This window comes from Vombatus ursinus, unplaced genomic scaffold, assembly GCF_900497805.2.
Source record: "Vombatus ursinus unplaced genomic scaffold, bare-nosed wombat genome assembly UNPS02014798.1, whole genome shotgun sequence".
In the NCBI taxonomy this organism is placed as follows: Eukaryota; Metazoa; Chordata; class Mammalia; order Diprotodontia; family Vombatidae; genus Vombatus; species Vombatus ursinus.
This window is the reverse complement of record NW_020954576.1, coordinates 26,287,189-26,305,865: the sequence shown is the minus strand read 5'-3', so window position 1 is coordinate 26,305,865 and position 18,677 is coordinate 26,287,189. Positions and strand designations below refer to the sequence as shown.

General features: G+C 38.3%; 1 protein-coding gene across 1 annotated transcript in view; it reads left to right on the top strand.

Annotated features, from left to right (window-relative positions):
• The window catches only part of LOC114049395 (dynein heavy chain 14, axonemal-like), a 343,809-nt gene that overhangs the window by 123,860 nt on the left and 201,272 nt on the right, over positions 1-18,677 (top strand). The window contains exons 33-36 of the mRNA XM_027870678.1: positions 1,183-1,259; positions 4,752-4,923; positions 9,244-9,333; positions 16,432-16,566. Coding sequence (XP_027726479.1) covers positions 1,183-1,259; positions 4,752-4,923; positions 9,244-9,333; positions 16,432-16,566 — 474 coding nt within the window. The remainder of the gene's footprint in view (positions 1-1,182; positions 1,260-4,751; positions 4,924-9,243; positions 9,334-16,431; positions 16,567-18,677) is intronic.

The following is an 18,677-nucleotide window of genomic DNA, read 5'->3' as shown; positions in this document are numbered from 1 at the left end:
CTGCTCATTGTTCTAAATTCTACTATTTTGCTTGTTCCTCCTGGTCTTGGAGCCTAAGAGCCCAAGGAAGCAGAAAGAGCCACGGGAAGAAGGGATTCTACCAATAGACAAGTGTCCTGATGCTAACCTGGCTAGTGAAGAGAACACCCTCCACAGGAAATCAAAACTGTCCAGGAGTTCTGCCTTTTAGCTGGATTTGGGGCAACGTTCCCAGAGCCACCTGCTTCCTCTCTGCTCCCAAACCCGTGCGGACAAAGGGGATGAACACATCTCAATCCACCAAGCATTTATCAAGTACATGATGTTGTGTTACGCTCTGAAAATGCAAAAACAGAAAGAAGAGTAGTCCCTGACTTCAAGGAGTTTATAGTCTCCTGAAGGAGGTGATGGTGGAATGTCTCTTCTTTTGCATTATAGAACACCCTTCTCAATCATGAGAAATAGATTCTAGAGAGCCCCTCGAATAGATATATCTGTGTGTATTTGTTCCTGATACTTCAGACAGGTCTCCTTTCTCTCCAAAACTCTCTCCCTGTCCATGTTCTTCCCAGTTTTTCTCATCAAAACAGAGAGCGCTTGCTCATTCTATCAGTTAAATGCCAATGATCTTCAGCCCCTCTCCTGAGCATCTAATAATTATGTCTCTTTTTAGAAGGGGCCTGTATCCAAATGAAGAGTAATAATAATGATGACAATAATATAATGATAGCTAACATTTGTATGGCACTTATGTGCCAGGAATTGTGTTAAGCACTTAATATTTATTATCTCATTTGATCCTCAAAAAATCCTGGGAGGTAGATGCTGTTATCATCCCCATTTAACAGATGAGGAAACTGAGGCAAACAGAGGTCAAGGGACTTGCCTGGGGTCACACAGCTAGTAAGTGAATGAAGTTGGATTTGAATTCAGGTCTTCCTGACTCTAGGCCCAGCACTCTGTGCCACTACCTGGGGGTGGGTTAGGTAGAGGAGAAATAGATGGCAGAGGGTGGCAAATCTAGAACCGAGTCAGGATTTCCCGTATTCTTATCATAGTCATGTACACACACACACACATACACACACACACACACACACACACACACACACACACACCCTTTTGACAAAAAAATTGATATGTGTTCATCTGAAAATAGTCCTTTTTTTTTTTTTAGTAACTCATATCTATTTTTTTCCTTAGGATCATTATGACTTTGGCATGAGAGCAATAAAGACAGTGCTAATCATGGCTGATCGAAAGAAAAGGGAGTACAGAATGTAAGTCAAATATGATTTAGAAGTTAAATTATAGAAATATTAATAAGAGATGAAATGATCATCCAGAAGCCCAAGGTAGGCTGATTGAGACAACACAATAAAGAATGGGACATTCTAGGGGCCCGAAGGAAAGGAGAGGAGCTGATGTGTACTTCCACTCCATCATTCCCATTAGCGCTCTTTCATGGAGAGGAAAAACTTGGTTTGGAACAAGCATTCTTAACTTGGGACCCACAAGGGGCCTGTGGACAGATTTTGCTGGCCATGAAGTTAGATGGGAAAAAAACGACATCTTATTTCAATATACTTGGATTTCTTTGCAATCCTATGTATTTTATACATTTGAAAATATTTTTAGAAGGGGTCCACAGGCATCATCAGACCACCACTGGGGTCTATAACCCCCCCAAAAAAAGAAAGAAAAAAAAAGAAAAAGGAAGGAAGGAAGGAAAGAAGGAAGGAAGGAAAGAAGGAAGGAAGGAAGGAAGGAAGGAAGGAAGGAAGGAAGGAAGGAAGAAAAAGGAACTGGCTGGAGTATAAGTAACCATTGTTCTTTCTTACAATGAGTCATCAGTCAAAAGGATAAGAGAATATTGGGAGGATCTAAAGATGTGTAACAGATAAATTCAATCAGTTAGTCAGTGAGGAGCTTACTATTGTGTAAAACTCTGGGGATAAAAGAAAGGCAAAAGACAGTCCCTGCCCACAAGGAGCTCATACCCTGGGGTGGGAGGTGGGGGGGAAAGGTAATTTGAGCGGGAAGGAAGAGATGAAGATTTGCAGCCAGGTGGGAAATGATGACATGTCTGCCCTAGGCACCCTCCTTAAATGGAGGATCAGAGAAGAGCTCTTAGATGTCCACCCTCTCCAATTAGAGGGAAGGAGAGGCCCCAAGGACTCAGTGTACAGAGGAAATGAGAGTCTCAGAGTTGACGTGATCTTGCAGGAAGATGAGCTTCTGGAGGCAATGAAATCCAGAATAGCTGAGTGGGAAATGATGAAACAGCTACCCTGGCTTTGAAGGATCTGGGAGGAGCAACTTTATGTCCACCTTCTACTGTCTCCAATCAGAGGACTTACTGACTGGAAACAAAAAAAAAGCACACTTCTTTCCACTCATGCATGTTCATATTCTATTGTCATTAGAGTCCAAAGTGCTGGGACGCCCCCCTTGAAACCCTTTGGCCTTTTCAGCCACCACCATACCTGCTTCAGCTTGAGCTTGGCCCCCTTCCCTGAGAAACATGGCAGAACATAGAGAAGGAACATAAAGTTATTCCTTCTACCTTGCAACTTTCCCCATCACAATTTCGATATATTGTGGGTCAGCATAAGAAATTAAATGGAAATTTTTTAGGACTTTAGCAGAAGCCACAGATGACATGCAAAGGCCAGCAAATAATGTGGAAAAAGTTTAGAAACTCAGAAATGCATAAAATACATGTATAGTATTGTAAAATGTCAACATATTTTATCTTTTAATACCATAATAATTGAAACTTCTTCTCTGGTATGAAGGGAGGACCAAAAAATTTTATGTGGATTTTTCAGATCATGGGGGCACCATGCCCCTAATCTGCATGATGTGGAAGGGATAACTGTATTTGAGATACTGATGATAATTATGGATTTTGCCCATCCCATATTTAGTCTGGGACATAGCCTTTTAGAGAAACTTTCTTTTGAGAAATTTTGATTGATTGATAATAATAATAATAATAGCAATAACAAAATAATAACTAGCATTTATATAGCACTTTTAACATTTACAAAGCACTTTAAAAATATTATCTCATTTTATTCTGGGAAGTACATGCTACTTATCATCCATATATTATGGATGAAAAAATTAAGGGAGGAAGAAATTAAGTGACTTGCCCAGGGTCACAGCTATTAAGTTTCTGAGGCTAGAATTGAACTCACATCTTCTTGACTTCAGGCCCAGCACTCTATGCACTGAGCCACCTAGCTGCTTCTGATATACTTGTAATCAAAAATACTGAGTACATATACTGATAGGATAGTTCTTAAGATATATCCATCATCAGAAAGTATATGACGTATGACATACTATAAAATTATTTGCAAATAGGTTGTTGTGTTTTGTTTTGGATTTGGGGATTTTTTGTGGGGGGAGGGGAGTTGCCTCTAATGCCACCTTCACTCCTAAATCACAGTATGTTCTGAATATCAGCAAAGAAATGGCCAATGCTGCTTTCCAGAGTCAGCTCACTTAAGACTTTGTACCAGAATTTATAAGTTGAATTGGAGAACATAAAGAAGGCTTGTTCCTCCACCTAGGCCTACTTAATCTATTCTAGAGTCAGTGAGTTCCCAGAAGAATGAATGTAGTCCGAGAACAGTAGCACAGAATCTCAGGTTTGGCAGGTGCCCAACAGGTAATTAGGTTGCATCTTTATACCCAAAGCAAGTGTCCCTTCTTTACAGCATCTCTAACGGGTGATTACTTCAGCATTTCAGTGAATCTGCAATCTCATCAATGTGGGCGCTCCCTTCGTCTGTGTAAAGTGCAGCCCACCCACACCTTCTCACCCTGTGCAAAGTTCCATTACATCCCATACATCCTGTACAAGGGGTCTGCACAGCATATGGCTCTTGACACACATGGATACTGATGGAACATTCAGGATGTCCATTGGGCATCCTGGGCTTTCACTGGATGGCTGGTTTATTGGTGCCTATCATATACCTCTCTGCTGCCCTCTATGCTGCTTCTCCTGTGTGAGTCTTCATTAATAATAGGTTGCTGCCTACTCAAACCCAACATGCTCCTTTCCCTCCCATTACCCTCTGAATGACATATTGCTCTAATTTTTGTAGAGATTTTGTTACTTCAAGAATCTAGCTACACACACACACACACACACACACACACACCAGAAGATATGCAAATGTGCAGAGGATTGGGGATTTGTTTATATTAGGAAATTTCTGGTATGGAAACTGCCTCCACAAATGCAGATTGCAACCCAGAGTTTCAACAACCAGACGCTGCCACTTGGTGGCAAATTATTGGGCCATCACAATCCTTGAAGCAGAGAAAAATAAAAAATGGACCTCACTCCTGAACAGCCTCTACAATGACAGCAGCAGAGTCAAAGAAGAGGTCGAGAGTGCTTCCAGGGTAGGGAACCTGCCTTAGACCCAAACAATTTTTAGGCTGCCCATCAACAATAACTTAGCTCCTGATATTCACAATGTGAAATCCTATTCAAGTCACCTCAATGTGAAGGTCTTTGCCATTCCATTTTAGTATACACCAGTTTAGAATTAAAGAACCACGGAAAAGCATTTAGTAGAACATAAGAAATGTAGTATATATTGTGCAACATACAATATGTTGTGTAAAATACGAAGCAATAATATTGATGGTATATTGTCTTAGCAAAGAATATCCAATTGTTTGCTCCAAGTTAATGCCCTTCCTTCCTCCCTCTCACCCCACCTCCACCCCACTCCCCACTATTAAAGGAACACCAATGAAGAGCTTTCTGAAGATGAAGAAGTTCTGGTCATTATATGGGCAGTGAGAGAAGCTAGTTTACCCAAGTTTCTTCCTGAAGATGTTCCACTTTTTGAAAGCATTCTGGGAGATATCTTCCCCAAAGTTACAGTTCCAGATGTGAAGCAGCCTAACTTGGAGGTACATATAAATTTAAAGATACAGCTTTTTTATCACTGACTTAGAAGGCAGACAACCAACAGAAAAAAAATGAAAAGGTTCTAGCAATATTTCTATATCAAATAACTTTCTTCTTCGATGAGGCAGCTAAGTGGTATTGTGGATAGAACCCTGAACCAGAAGTCAGGAGGATCTGAGTTCAAATCTAGTCTCAGACAGATACTAGCTGTGTGACCCTGGGCAAGTTAGTTAACCTCCATTTACCTCAATTTCCTCAATTGTAAAATGGGATAATCATAACACCTACCTCTTAAGGATCAAATGAGATAGTATTTGTAAAAAGCACTTAGCACAGTGCCTGGCGCATAGTAGGCATTATATAAATGCTTATTTCCTCCCTTCCCTTCAATGACAATGGGGCCTCCATTTTTGGACTCTAATATCTCAGAATCATGTAGTGCGTGAGCAAACAGAAATGGCACTATAGAAAATGTAGAAGGCAACTGGACCAGATGAAGTTTACATAACAGAGATCTATATCTGGGAGAGACACAATTTTGAGAATGTTGAGAAACTGATTTTCAAGATATCTGAAAAAGAGAATAAACTGAAGAATAACAATAATAGCTAGTGTTTATGCAGCACATTGACGTTTGTGAAGTACTGTACATATGTCATCTCGTTTGGTCCTCACAACAACTACGTAACGTAGATGCTATTATTTTCCTCATTTTAAAGATGAGGAAACTGAGGCAAGCTGAGGTTAAGTGACTTGCCCAAGGTCACACAGCTAGTAAGTGTCTGAGACAGGATTCAAACTCAAGTCTTTCTGAGAATACATACGACACAAGACAGAGTGAAGGAGCTCTCCCACTGAGAGCAAAGTAACTCAGTTTAACCAAGCAAGAGAGTTCTAGACTTCTCAAGGGAAGTTCCTCAAAGCATCTAGTGGGGCAAGCTGGGGATAGGGATATGTTAGAGACAGCCAAAATCTATTTTCCATCATCTGCTTTGCATGAAAGAAGGAGTAGAGTTGAGGAGGGGAGAGAGGAAAGCTTCCTCCCCTCTTTTCTAGTGAATACAACTCCGAGGTCTGGGCTGCAAAGCTACCTCAGCCTCCTCCCACATCGGGGAATTCAGGTTTCACGAGCCTGAGTCCATACCTTGAGCTGAGGGCCAGGAGTGGCACCAGCTGGGTTTCAGTCCCTTTTTCTTCAGGTCTGCACAGCAGCTACTCATGCTGGTCAATCTACCCTACTTCCTCCCTCAGTTCTCATTCTTCTCTCTTTTTCTTTTTGGTCTGGGCTGAATCAGTGTGGTGCTGCTTTTTGCAAAGTTGGCACATCCGACTTACACTGAGATTGCCTGTAGACAACAGATAAAAGGAGGGGGAGTTCAGGCTTTCTAGCTATTATTATACTAGGCCATAATACTATGGTAGTTGAATTATATATTCATAAGGAAAAAAATAACAAGATAACCAGGGAAGACCTCTTTGAGACAGATGAGAATAGCTTAGAGCTCTCTGGTTACCAGGGTGGTTTTCCCTGTATGTTTATAATTGGGTTGCTTTATGTTGTGTATACTTCTGAGTGAATCTTTGTGCATTGGACTATGCTAATAGCTGATTTAATCTTAGGCACAGAATATATCAAAGAGGTGGGCAGTAACAACTGCATTATAAGATTCTTTGAAGTCTTTAAACTTACCTTTGAAATTTATTGTTAAGGGAAGAGTTAATGATAATGTTGTTATTCAGTCATGTCTGACTCTTTGCGACCCCATTTAAAGTTTTCTTGGCAAAGAGATTAGAGTGGTTTACCATTTCCTTCTCCAGCTAATTTTACAGATGAGGAAACCGAGGCAAATAAGGTTAAGTGACTTGCCCATGATCACACAGTTAATAAGTGTCTGAGGCCAGATCTGAACTCAGGAAGATGAGTTTTCCTGACTCCAGGCCCGGCACTCTATCCACTATGCCATCTAGCTGTCCTATAAAATAAAGCATAGAGAGCATCATAGAGGATAAAATTGATAATTTGACTACATACAAAATTAAAGGAGTTGTTGTACAAGCAAAACAGATACAATTCAAATTATAAGAGAAACAGTTAACTGGGAAAAATTGTTGCCCCAAGTTTTTCAGGTAAAAGGTCTCATTTATTTATATATATGTACATACATACATACATACATATATATATATTACACACACACACATATATATGGAAATGATGCAGATTTATAAGAATAAGAACCTTTCCCCAATTGATAATCAAAGGACACGAACAAGAAGTTTCCGAAGAAAAAACCCAACCTATGAACAGATATATGAAAAAAAAATACTTCATCTCATTAATAGAGAAATGTACACATGTTTTCATGTTCCATCTTATATCATCAGATTGGCCAAGATGGCAAAAGAGGAAAATAACAAATGTTGGAGTGACTGTGGAAAAACATGTACACTAGTTCACTGTGGTAGAGTTGTAAAGTGGTCCAACCATTCTAAAAAGCAATTTATAACTAGGCCCTAAAATTCAATAAAATGTGCGTGCCTTTTGACTCAGTCAAAGAGTAAGGGAAAGGACTCACATATACAAAATAATATTTTCAGCAGTTCTTTTGATGGTGACCAAGAACTGGAAACTAAGGAGGTGTCCATCAGTTGGTGAATGGATGAACAAATTATGTCATATGAACAAAATAATGCCATAAGAAAGGAAAAAAGGAAGTTTCAGAGAAACTTGGGAAGACTTATATAAACTGAGGCAGAGTGAAATGAACAGACCTAGGAGAACAATTTATACAATAAGAACATTGTAAAGACTAAGAACTTTGAAATATTTAAGAATTCTTGATCTATTCAATGACCAACCATGTTTCCCAAAAACCTATGTAGAAGCACACTACCCCCTTCTTGATAGAGAAGTGGTAGACTTAGGGTGCAGAATAAGGCATATATTTTTGACCATGGCCAAAATATTTTGTTTGACTATTCATATTTGTTACAAGAATTTGATTTTTTTCCCCCAGTTGATAATAAAGGTAAGGAAGAGGAAGTGAGTGGCAAGGAGAGAAACTAAATGTTTGTTAATTAAATATAAAATAAAAGTTAAAAAAAAACAAGCTTGTGCTTTGGGATTCCCTTTTGAACCCTTCCCTTCTCTCTCAAGGGTGCCTCTGTCAAGGGCATCAGATTCACACTGAGACCACCAATGTCAGAAATCACAGAGGATTTATTATTCTTTGTATCCTCTAGCACGGTGTCTCCAAAGAGAAAGCACTTCATGAATAAACATTCATGAAAAAATAAGCATTCACAAACTGAATCAAATACAAAAGCTGTGAATCAGAAGTTCTGACTCTGCCACTGGCTTTGCCACCTTAGGAAAGTCATTTAATTTCTTTTTGCCTTAGTGTTCTCATCCAGAATATCCATTCTCATCCAGGTATAAAGGAAAGATGCTGGTGTTACAGTCGAGAGACTAGTATCTGAATCCCCCAGATCTAACACTTAGAGCACCGCATTTGGAGTCAAAGGAACTCAGTTCAAATCCTGACTCTTCTTCATTGCTTATGTGACTTTGGGCAAGTCTCTTAACCTCCTAGACTTCAGTTTCCTCATGTGTAAAATGAGGGAATTAGACCAGATGATCTCCAGAGACTCCCTTTCCTTGTAAAATATTTGTGGCGTTTTTTTTTTTAATTAACTATACAATGGCCTCTTATTAAAACATATTCCTTGCACTGTCTGGATTGTTTTAGTGTTTTCCTGTTGAAGCAATATGTTACAAGATTGCAAATCTCTCTTAACAGTAGCTACAACTATATTCATATGCAAAACACAAACTTTTGTAATGTTCCATATTCTTCTCATGAAGAAGAATATAAGCTCCTTGTGGTCAGGAGCCATTTTTCATTCTGCCTTTTTATTTCCAGTGCAAAACCTTGCTTATAGTAAGTGCTTAATAAATATTTATAGAATTTTTGAAAAGTATCCAGTGGTATTTTTTTAAGAAGTTTTTTTTTTTGTTTTGTTTTTTAGGTAATTGGGGTTAAGTGACTTGCCCAGGGTCACACAGCTAGTAAGCGACAAGTGTTTGGTCTGAGGCCAGATTTGAACTCATGTCCTCCTGACTTCAGGGCCTGTGTTCTATCCACTGCTCCATCTAGCTGCCCCTCCAGTGGTATTTTTTAACAGTGGATGGTTAAAGATAACTTAAAGTCTAGTAACTGGTAATTAAGAGAGATTTTTGAGGATATTCAGATAAGAACCTAAGATAATATTGCAGTTTTTAAAAAAAAATCTATTTATTGTGGTTTTCTCTTTTCCTCTAGAAAGCAATAGACATGGCAACCCAACAACTGGGCTTACAGCCTTGGCCATCTCAGAAAAAGAAGGTTATAGAGTTTTATAATCAAGTCCAGGTAAATGTAGAATTATATTTTAGCAATCCGTTGTCTTAGATTCTAAAAGCTATATCAGTTTTTAAAAAAAAGGCTGATAGGTAAAATGCTAGTTCAAACTTAAGTGATTGATTGATAACTCCTTCACAAGGAACATAGGTATCTCAAGAAAGAGAGAGCAAAATCTAACACAGCTGCTTTTCCAGAAGTATTGTCTCTGTCCAAAGGCTTGTTGCTAAAAAAAAAAAAAAAAAATCACCACCTCACCCCACCACTATTTCAAGTGGGTTCATTGTGCTGAAGTTTTAGTCACTGGAGGATCCTGAGGTTAATTTATTGAGGGGCAGTTTTCCTACCTTTTTTGATGATAGCATTGTACAATCTTGCTTAGCTGAATTTAATTAATATTCACATATTTCCACTATGCCTTACATATACAAAACCAGGCAGAAATTGATATGCAAGCAGAAATCCAACTTTCTAATTAAATCTACTTGCTTTATTTTTTCCTTGTTATTAATTTCCACATATGTCCTTGTATTTTCTGGTTGCTAAGCTTTCTGTCCCCATTGTGGGAAAGTAGAGCGAAGCTTTAATTATTTAGCAAATACACGATTCACGCACGCATTGCAAGAATAGGAGAGTAAAGACAACTTAGTGCGCAAGCAAATTTGCCAACTTTGTTTTTCCCTTGTCACTGATCTCCAGAGTTTTCTCTGTTCTTCTGTGAATATTCTGTCCTCTGTCTGGTCCAGAGTTCAGTAGAGAGATCAAAATTAAAGATTAAAATTTCATAAAAATCACAGAATCTCAGATTTTTGAGAGTTGAAAGGAGCCTCAGTGGTTATCCAATGCAGCTCATATGATGAAAAGAATCCAGTGTTAACATAACTGTCAATTATCATCTAATTTCTGCTCAAAGGCCTCCAAAGCAGGAGAATGGATCACCTCTCAAGTCAGTCTATTGTACTTTGGAATAATTCTGTTAGGAGGTGGGGCTTTTTTTTTTGTTTGTTTGTTTGTTTTGTTTTGTTTGTTTGTTTTTTTCCTGACAGCAATCCTAAATCGTTTTCTTTGCTGTTTCCACTAATTGTTTCTGGTTCTGATTTCTGGGGTTAGACAGAACAGGACTCCTCTGTCCTTCTCAAGACAATCCTTAAAATACCTAAAGATGTCCATTATGTCCCCCCGAATCCCCTTTTCTCCAGACTAAGCATGTATGGTTCCTTCAACTGATCCTTATGTGTTTCGATTCACCATCCTGGTCACTAATCTCTGGACACTCTTTTTATTAATACTGTTCTTATGCCACAGTGCCCAGAACTGAATACAGTATTCCAGATGAGGTTTGATGAGGGCAGAGTAAAGTGAAACTATCACTTCCCTATTTCTAGAAACTGTACCCCTTTTAATGCAATCTAAGTTCACATTAACTATTTCAGCTGCCATTGACTCATGTTGGGATTGGTGTCCAATAAAATCTTCAAATCTTCTTCAGAACAATTGATGTCTATCCCCAATGCCTCAGCCTTACACTTATGAATGATTTTTGATACCCCAGCCAGTACAGGACTTGACATTGTCCTTACTGCATTTCCTCTTACTAGGTTCAGCCCACTGTTCTAGCCTTTCATTATCATTTTGGATCCTGACTGTCATCCAGAATATTAGCAATCCTTCCCAACTCTATGTCATCTCCAAATCTGATGAGCATTACCTCTCTGATTCTATTCAAGTCATTAAACAGAACAAGACCAAGCATGGTTCCCTAGGGTACTCCACCAGAGCCCTTCCACACTGATGCTGAACTGTTAACAACTACTCTTTGAGTTAGGCCATCCAGCCAATTTTGAATCCATCTAATTATATTGTCATCTGATTCATATCTCTCCACCTTCTCCACAAGAATAGCATGAGATAGTTCATCAAAAGATTAGCTAAAACTGAGCTCCCCTTCCTTTTGGTGCCACCTAAGTTTTGACTGGGCAGCTAGGTGGTGCAGTGGATAGAGTTCTAGGCCTGGAGTCAGGAAGACTCATCCTCCTGAGTTCAAATCCAGCCTCAGACATTTACTAGCTGCGTGATCCTGGGCATATGACTTAACACTGTTTGCCTCAGTTCCTCATTTGTAAAATGCGCTAGAGAAGGAAATGGCAAACCACTCTAGTATCTCTGCCAAGAAAGTCCCAAATGGGGTCTTGGAGAATCAGATACAACTAAAAAATGACTTAACAACAACAAGAATTTTGGCTGTCCTTTTTACCTCCAGTCTCTCCCTTTAATACCTTCAGAACACTGCAACCAGATGTCCTAAATACTGATATTATCATATAGTTCTTAATCAATCAATATACAAATATTTATTAATAACCTTAATGATTATAATATTCCTATGGATGTATGTATCCATATGTATATGGATATAAAGATGGTGAGAGTGTAAAGAATATTACAAGAAGTAGAGGAAAATGACTAGTGTTAAGAGTGCAGGCATCAAATATAGACTATTTAAAAAATCTTAGCGCTAAATAAGAGAAAAGAGATAGGGAGATAGATCATGGATGAAGAGGATATTTGTTTGGGTTTTGTTTTGTTTTGTTAGGACTGAAGAGACCTAAGCATGTTTGTATGGAGATAGGAAGGGACCAGTGAGGAGAGAGAGAGAGACAGAGATTGAATATTCACAATAGAGAAGGAACAAGGTCCTGGAGGAGGATTGAAGAAGAGGGATCATGTGTACCTACCTTGGGATTAGGCTTATTGAAAAATAGGGATCCTTCTTCATTGATGACCAGAAAAAAAGGGAAGAATAAGTCCTTATGCTGAGAAATGTTAAGAATGGAGGTGGTGAGCTGAGGAAACTGGGGTAGGAGGTTATCACCTGTTATAATAAGGTGCCATTAGAGACTTGAAGAGAAAAGAAAAAGTTTTTCAAAAGTTACTGTAGAGAAGGAAGAGAAGGAATTCATGAGTATAGAGGTTGTATAACAGTCACAAGGCCTCATTTGAGCAAAGATATGAGGCTGGGAAAATCTAGTGGATGTTTGAGGGAAAGTGAGTCATCTGATTTTGCTATAACATCAATAACTTAGAAGAAAGACTGGAAGAGGAGAGAGGAGCCAAATGGTATCGGGTCTTAAATGTTAGGAGTTTGATCTTTAAATGTCGTCACCTATAAATTAAAGGGCTGGATTAGAGGGCTTCTAAGTTCACTTCCAGCTCTAAGGTTTGGTGTCCCTATGTCCTATGACTGATTGCTAAACATATATATTCTTTATTCCTGATTTCTTACATATAATACAGTCTTCTATTCACAGCTGTCAACAGGATATTTCTATTTAAATATGTCATCACCATGTCAAAACCAACTTATCTAAAACAAATCATCTCTACTACTATCCCAAATTCTAGTTTTCCCATTACTTTATTTTTTTAAAAGAAACTTCAATTTATTGTGAATCTAAATCATCAGTCATTAACACAAACAATTTCAGTATACAAAGAAGAACCATTCCCCAATAAATAACTGGTCAAAAAAATGAATCAGCAGTTCTCAAATGAAAAAAAACATTATTTTTGTAGTACCACCTTCCTTCCAGTCTCACAGCCAAGATATCTTAGAGACACTGACTCTTCCTTTTCCTCTACCCCCTTCCATCTAATCCTTCACTAAATCCTCAACTCCTTCTCTTTTGCCCACAAACCCACAAATCCCTTCAGGCACCATCAAATTTCTCCCCTTCCTCTCATTCACTTCTCATATAAATGTTTCCTCTCTGCTACCTGTATTTCCTTTGTGGTTTAGTCATTTTTCAGTTGTGTCAGATTCTTCATGACCCCATTTGGGGTTTTCTTGGCAAAGATACTGGAGTGGTTTGCCCTTTCTTTCTCCAACTCATTTTACAGATGAAGAAACTGAGGCAAACAGGGTTAAGTGACTTGCCCAGGGTCCCACAGCTAGTTAGTGTCAAGTTCCTCTTCCTGCTTCAGAGCCAGCACTATATCCTCTGTGCCACCTAGCTTCCCCATCTACTTAAGCCTTCTGTGCCTACAGCTTCTCCTTTCACCACTCTGCAGAAATGTTCATTCTCAGAGGTCCTCTCATTATCTCCCAATCATTCAATCCAGTGACCATTTCTGAGTCCTCATTCACTATGAGCTCTGCAGCATTTTATTGCTTACTACCAAATCCCTCTTGAAAATCTTCACCGCTGTCCTTTCCATCACGTTATCCTGCTTATCCTCATCTCTTAGTTACTACTTCCTATACTTCATGCTCCTTTTCCTTCTTTACTCTCAATTCCTCTTCTTCCTACTGCCCCCTAAATACACCTCTAGTTTTTACTTTTTTATTCCATTTAGAAACTTCAGTCATACTTCCTGATACTACGTGCCTCTCAATCAATCTACAAATATCTATTAATTTTTAAAATATTTAATCTAATAATTAAAATTAAAATTATTAAACTTAACATTTTTTTAATTGACATAGGAGATAAAAACCAATTGGAATTGCAAATTATGGTCTATCTGGTAAGAAACCACTTGCCGTGCTTAGATGGTCTTTCTTTTTTGGGGTCTATCACACTGCCTTTGTTGTTTATAAAGGAGGCCAAAATGTAGCACACATTGTTCTAGGCAGTGAGTTTTCAAAGAAAGAAATGAAACAAACCCTGTGCTCAAGGAGTTTTATGTTGTCTTCAGTTTAAGGACCTCCAAAGGCACCTTCTACTTTAAATAGGCACCTTTACCTTAGACTAGCGTCTAGTCCCTGCTATTTTCCACACACTATGCACGTTTCCAAATTTTTGCTTCATCCCTTCCCTCAACCCAGAACACCTTCTATTCATCTTTTTAAATGCTAAGCACTATTTGCTCTGATGAAAACTTTTCCAAGTAACTCAGTCCATACACTATGTTCTTCTCTTTGTTGAAGCCCTATCGTACATATAGTTAAGTATCTGGGCAGTTTAGCATCTTATTGTTTCTCTTGTTTTATGCAGTTTCATTTTATCTCCCTAGCTAACGTTATCCTTTAAGGAAAGAGATGTGGCTTATACTTTGTTTAGATCCCACAGAATGCCTGCTAAACATGTTGAAGATGCTTAATAAGCCACTGTTGATTTACATGAAACTTTCACAAGACATCTACAACCTCGTGTTGTCCCACTGGTAACTCAGCTTAGTCCCAGGGACAGGATTGTTCATAACTTAACTCTACCACCCAGAGGCCGTATTAGTCTTCTTATATGTAAGTACCTTCCTTATGGTGCATGCAGGCATTATCTCATCCAGCCCTTGCCAGTATCATCCTTTTGCTCACTCCAGAAAAAGTCCACAGCCCAGAGATCCTGACCACAAAGGGACTTCTCTTGTCATGTAAAAGTACTAAGCATTAATTAAAGTTCTTATAGTACATTTTTGTAGAGTTCTTCTCCCTCTGAATTCCAGCTTCTCATCTTTTAGCAGTGGCTACAATTCTTCATTTTTTTCTTCCTCTTTTCCCTAGTCTTTTATGATCTGTAGGATGCTGTCACGTCTTCTATTAAGCACGGGTTGGAAGGGAATGGAAATTTTCTTTAAGTCATCAGATATATTATCAGATTTTATGTCCTTATACTTGAATCAGTTTTTGCTCAATCCTGCTTTATTCAGCATGTTGAACAGGGTTACGGGAATCAAAAGAGTTGAAATGGGTATTGCTGGGTAAGGTGTGCTTGTGCTGGCTTTACAACTTCTTAACTACCATATAAAACTTGGGTTATGGATATATTTGCCCAGTTCAGTTCTGTGATTGAAAATGCCTTGAAAGAAAACCATTCAACAATGTCAAAGATAAGAATATGTGCATCATCTCGTAGTAAGAACATGTCTGGAAAGAGATGGACACTATAGTATCCTGAGAGCTTTTTTATTTTGTTTTGTTTGGTTGGTTGCTTGGTTTTGAGGTTTTTGTTTGGTTTGGTTTTGTTTTTGTTTTTTGTTTTTTTGATAATCCATATTCAAGCCATACCTCCTTTCTTGGCCCCTTCCTCACCCTCCTCCCCTTGACACTTAGCCTCCTATCCCTGAGCTCTAATTTATAGGCTTTCTCCTTTTCCTAAATAATCCTGGTTCTACCATACCTGCTTTCCTTTCATTCCCAAGTCATACCAATAACTCTAGCTCTCATATGTGTGTGTTTGTGTGTGTGTGTGTGTGTGTGTGTGTGTGTGTAATTTCCTATTAGAATATAAACAAGTGTTATGGTGGAATAAAAATACCAAGTCGTTACATCCAGACAACTATTTATTTAGCTTTGCTGTTTCAGAAACAAATAGGGCCCCAAGACTCTCGGTTTTTCACTCCACCAAACGGTTTATTAATTGTGTAGGAACCAGTTTGGAGGGAGTAAAAAACAGGAGGTAGGGATTGAGACACCTGGTTTCCACCTGGGGGCGATCAAGAGAAACTGAGGTGAGAGGGAGAAGGGTAGTTATGTGACATTCCTTAAGTCAGAAGATAGTTGGGAAAGGGAGTAATCTTGTAACTTCTCCAGAATCAGGTGACTTACATGAAATTGAGAATTAACTTCACAAAATCGTAGATAAAGGGCAAAATGGAGTTACTTTTGCTATTTTTTAATGCTGCTTGCTTGTATTTGTTTTGCCAATACTTAGCACAGCGCCTGGTACAAAGACTTAATCCTTGTTAATGGCTTAATAAGTGATTTTTCATTTCATTTCACGTGAAACTTGTCTTATTTATATTTTAATCTTCTCTAGAGTTCATCATAGTGCGTTGTACATAGCGTGCTTGAATAAATGTTTGTGGTATGACTAATTCTGGAAACAGTCATAGAATCAGGAACTTAAATAGGAATCTATTCCTTTCCATAGTTAATCACTTTTTGACCATTTTTCCCAATGATTTAGAATTTTATTGAGACTGTGATTACATATATATTTTCCCAAGGTGTTATTTAAATGCTTTACTTGAAGAAACTCGTCTGCTCAGAAAGTACTTGGTTTTAATCATTAGCATTTACATTGAGAAAATATTTATTATGTTGAAGGGATATAAGTAAAATGGGACTTTCACATTTTAGGAAGGCGCTAATCTTTGCAATTTGATTTTTAGGCTTGTATTGGTGTGATGTTAGTAGGCCCCACAGGAGGAGGGAAGACTACAATAAGAAAAATTTTAGAAAAAGCTTTAATTGTTTTACCAACTTTAAGCACATCTAGACCTGCAAAACAGGAAGGGACTCCACAGGTAAGAGTACCAATACATGAAATATTTAATAGGATTCCCTTAAGAGTTTAGCATGCACAACTTCCTTAATTCATATCCAATCAGATGCCCCCCCCAATTATCCTGAGTGATGTGCATATATTTTGTATCATATAACCAATGTTTCAACTCAAAGCTCCTTAGCTTCACCTCTATTTGGTTATGTCAGACATCTCATTTCTCTTTCTTCCTCTTCGCCTATCAAAATTCAGTTAGACTTTAGGCAACATCTCCTCTCCTCTCTTCAAAGCACAGCTGCTACTCATAACTAACTGAACGTTTTTTTCTGTTTGCCTGTTCTGTATCTGTAAAACCAAGGTGTTGTGATAGATGGTTGTGGAGATCCCTTGCAGTTCTAAAATTCTCCAATTCATTGATTCTGTCTGGTCTCTTGGAGAAGTGAAACCAAGTCAAGAAGCATTTGTTAGTTCCAGGCATTGTGCTAAGTACTAATATAGGAAAAAATTAAATCCCTGCCCTCAAGGAGCATACATTTTGAAGAGGGAAAATAACGCATGAAAGAAAACTGTAAAGGGACATAAGGTGGAAGGCATGGTGGCAAAGGCCAGAGAAAGAAGGGTAGTTGGTCTGAGCTCTTTTTAAAAATGGAGGTTCTGGGAAGAACTTACCAGTAGAAGGTGGCATGAATCAGCTGGTCATGGTAGGGAAGTGGTGAGACATAAGGGCCAGCCTAGATGCCTTCTCTCTTTCTGTCAGTATTCATTCCTGGCTTCATAGTGTCCCCAACCTTCCATGTAAGCCATGATCAAAAACAAGGCTCTACTCACAAGTGTTAACCATGGCTCATTCTGGGCTGATCTATTGGAAGTCTTCATAGGTACTAACTCCCTGAAACAGATGAGAAGTGAGAAGAAAAGGGCTTATCAAGCAGATGAGGAAGATGGAGAAAGAACCACAACCCTCAGTAGCCCTTTCATCCTGCCCTATAACTCCATGCTTACCACTTTGGGACAATGGGGTAGATGGGCGCCATAGCACTCTGTACTTCATGTCCCCATTTTCCATAGGAAGAAGCTTCCAATTTGTTGTATTGGACATCTGTCTATAAGGTAGATTAAGTAGTTTTTTGTTATACCTCTTTCCCATATCCTTTCCTGCCTCTCAGACATACAAAAGAAATATTTTAGGCAAGGAAAATATTTTTAGCACCCTATTAAAAAGATAAAAAGGTTGAGATGCATGAATGCCCCTACCTTATAGGAATACAGGAATATGACCTTTGTCAAGTCTCAGGCTAACTCTTTAGCCACTGCCCAGTACTTCCCACAAGGAAAATCCAAGTAATCCAATGCATCGGTGAATTATTGGCATTGAATTTGTAAGTACAATTGTTTATCAGTTGTGTGTGTATGTGTGTACATTTACATCAAGCTATAATTTTTTAGTATGTGTTTTAATAAAGTTGTTAATTCTGTATAATATTTTGTCATTAAGCATTATTTTTAATGAATTAGCATGATCACATTTTGGTTGCAGGTTCCCATGCCTCAGTTTTCCATAATAGACTCATGGTTCAGTTTCCCAATTTCAGGTTATATAGCATTTTCTCAAGCATGTATTCACCGTGTAGCTTGGCTTTCCTCTGAACTTAAATAATGTTCTTTTTGATTTTTTAATATCATCTTTTTAATCTGTTTATAATGTTGTTTATCTTATATTCAACCTCCCACAGGACAGAAATTGTTAGTTAATTCATTTTAGAAGTTGTTGGGTTTTTTTTCCCAAGACTTTATGAATAATTGGCTTCTAGACAGATGATGTCAAAAGGAAACTCAGTATGTGAGAAGGAAGTTTCCTTTATCTAAGTTGACAGTAAACAAGTAAACAAGATTCAGTTTTATTTAAGCATTGGAGAAGAATGACAATTTGGTAATAAAATTGAAGGAAGCTTTTGGGGTTTGAATAAGAGGTTTCAATGAGCACGATAAAATTGGGTCAAGGATGCATGTTTGAGTTTGTGAGGTAGTCCAGTGTAGTGGAGGAAGTGTTATTAGGAGTCAAGAGAGATCTGGGTTCAAATCCTGCTTCTGACACTATCTGATATATCCTAAGCAAGTCACTTACCTCTCTGA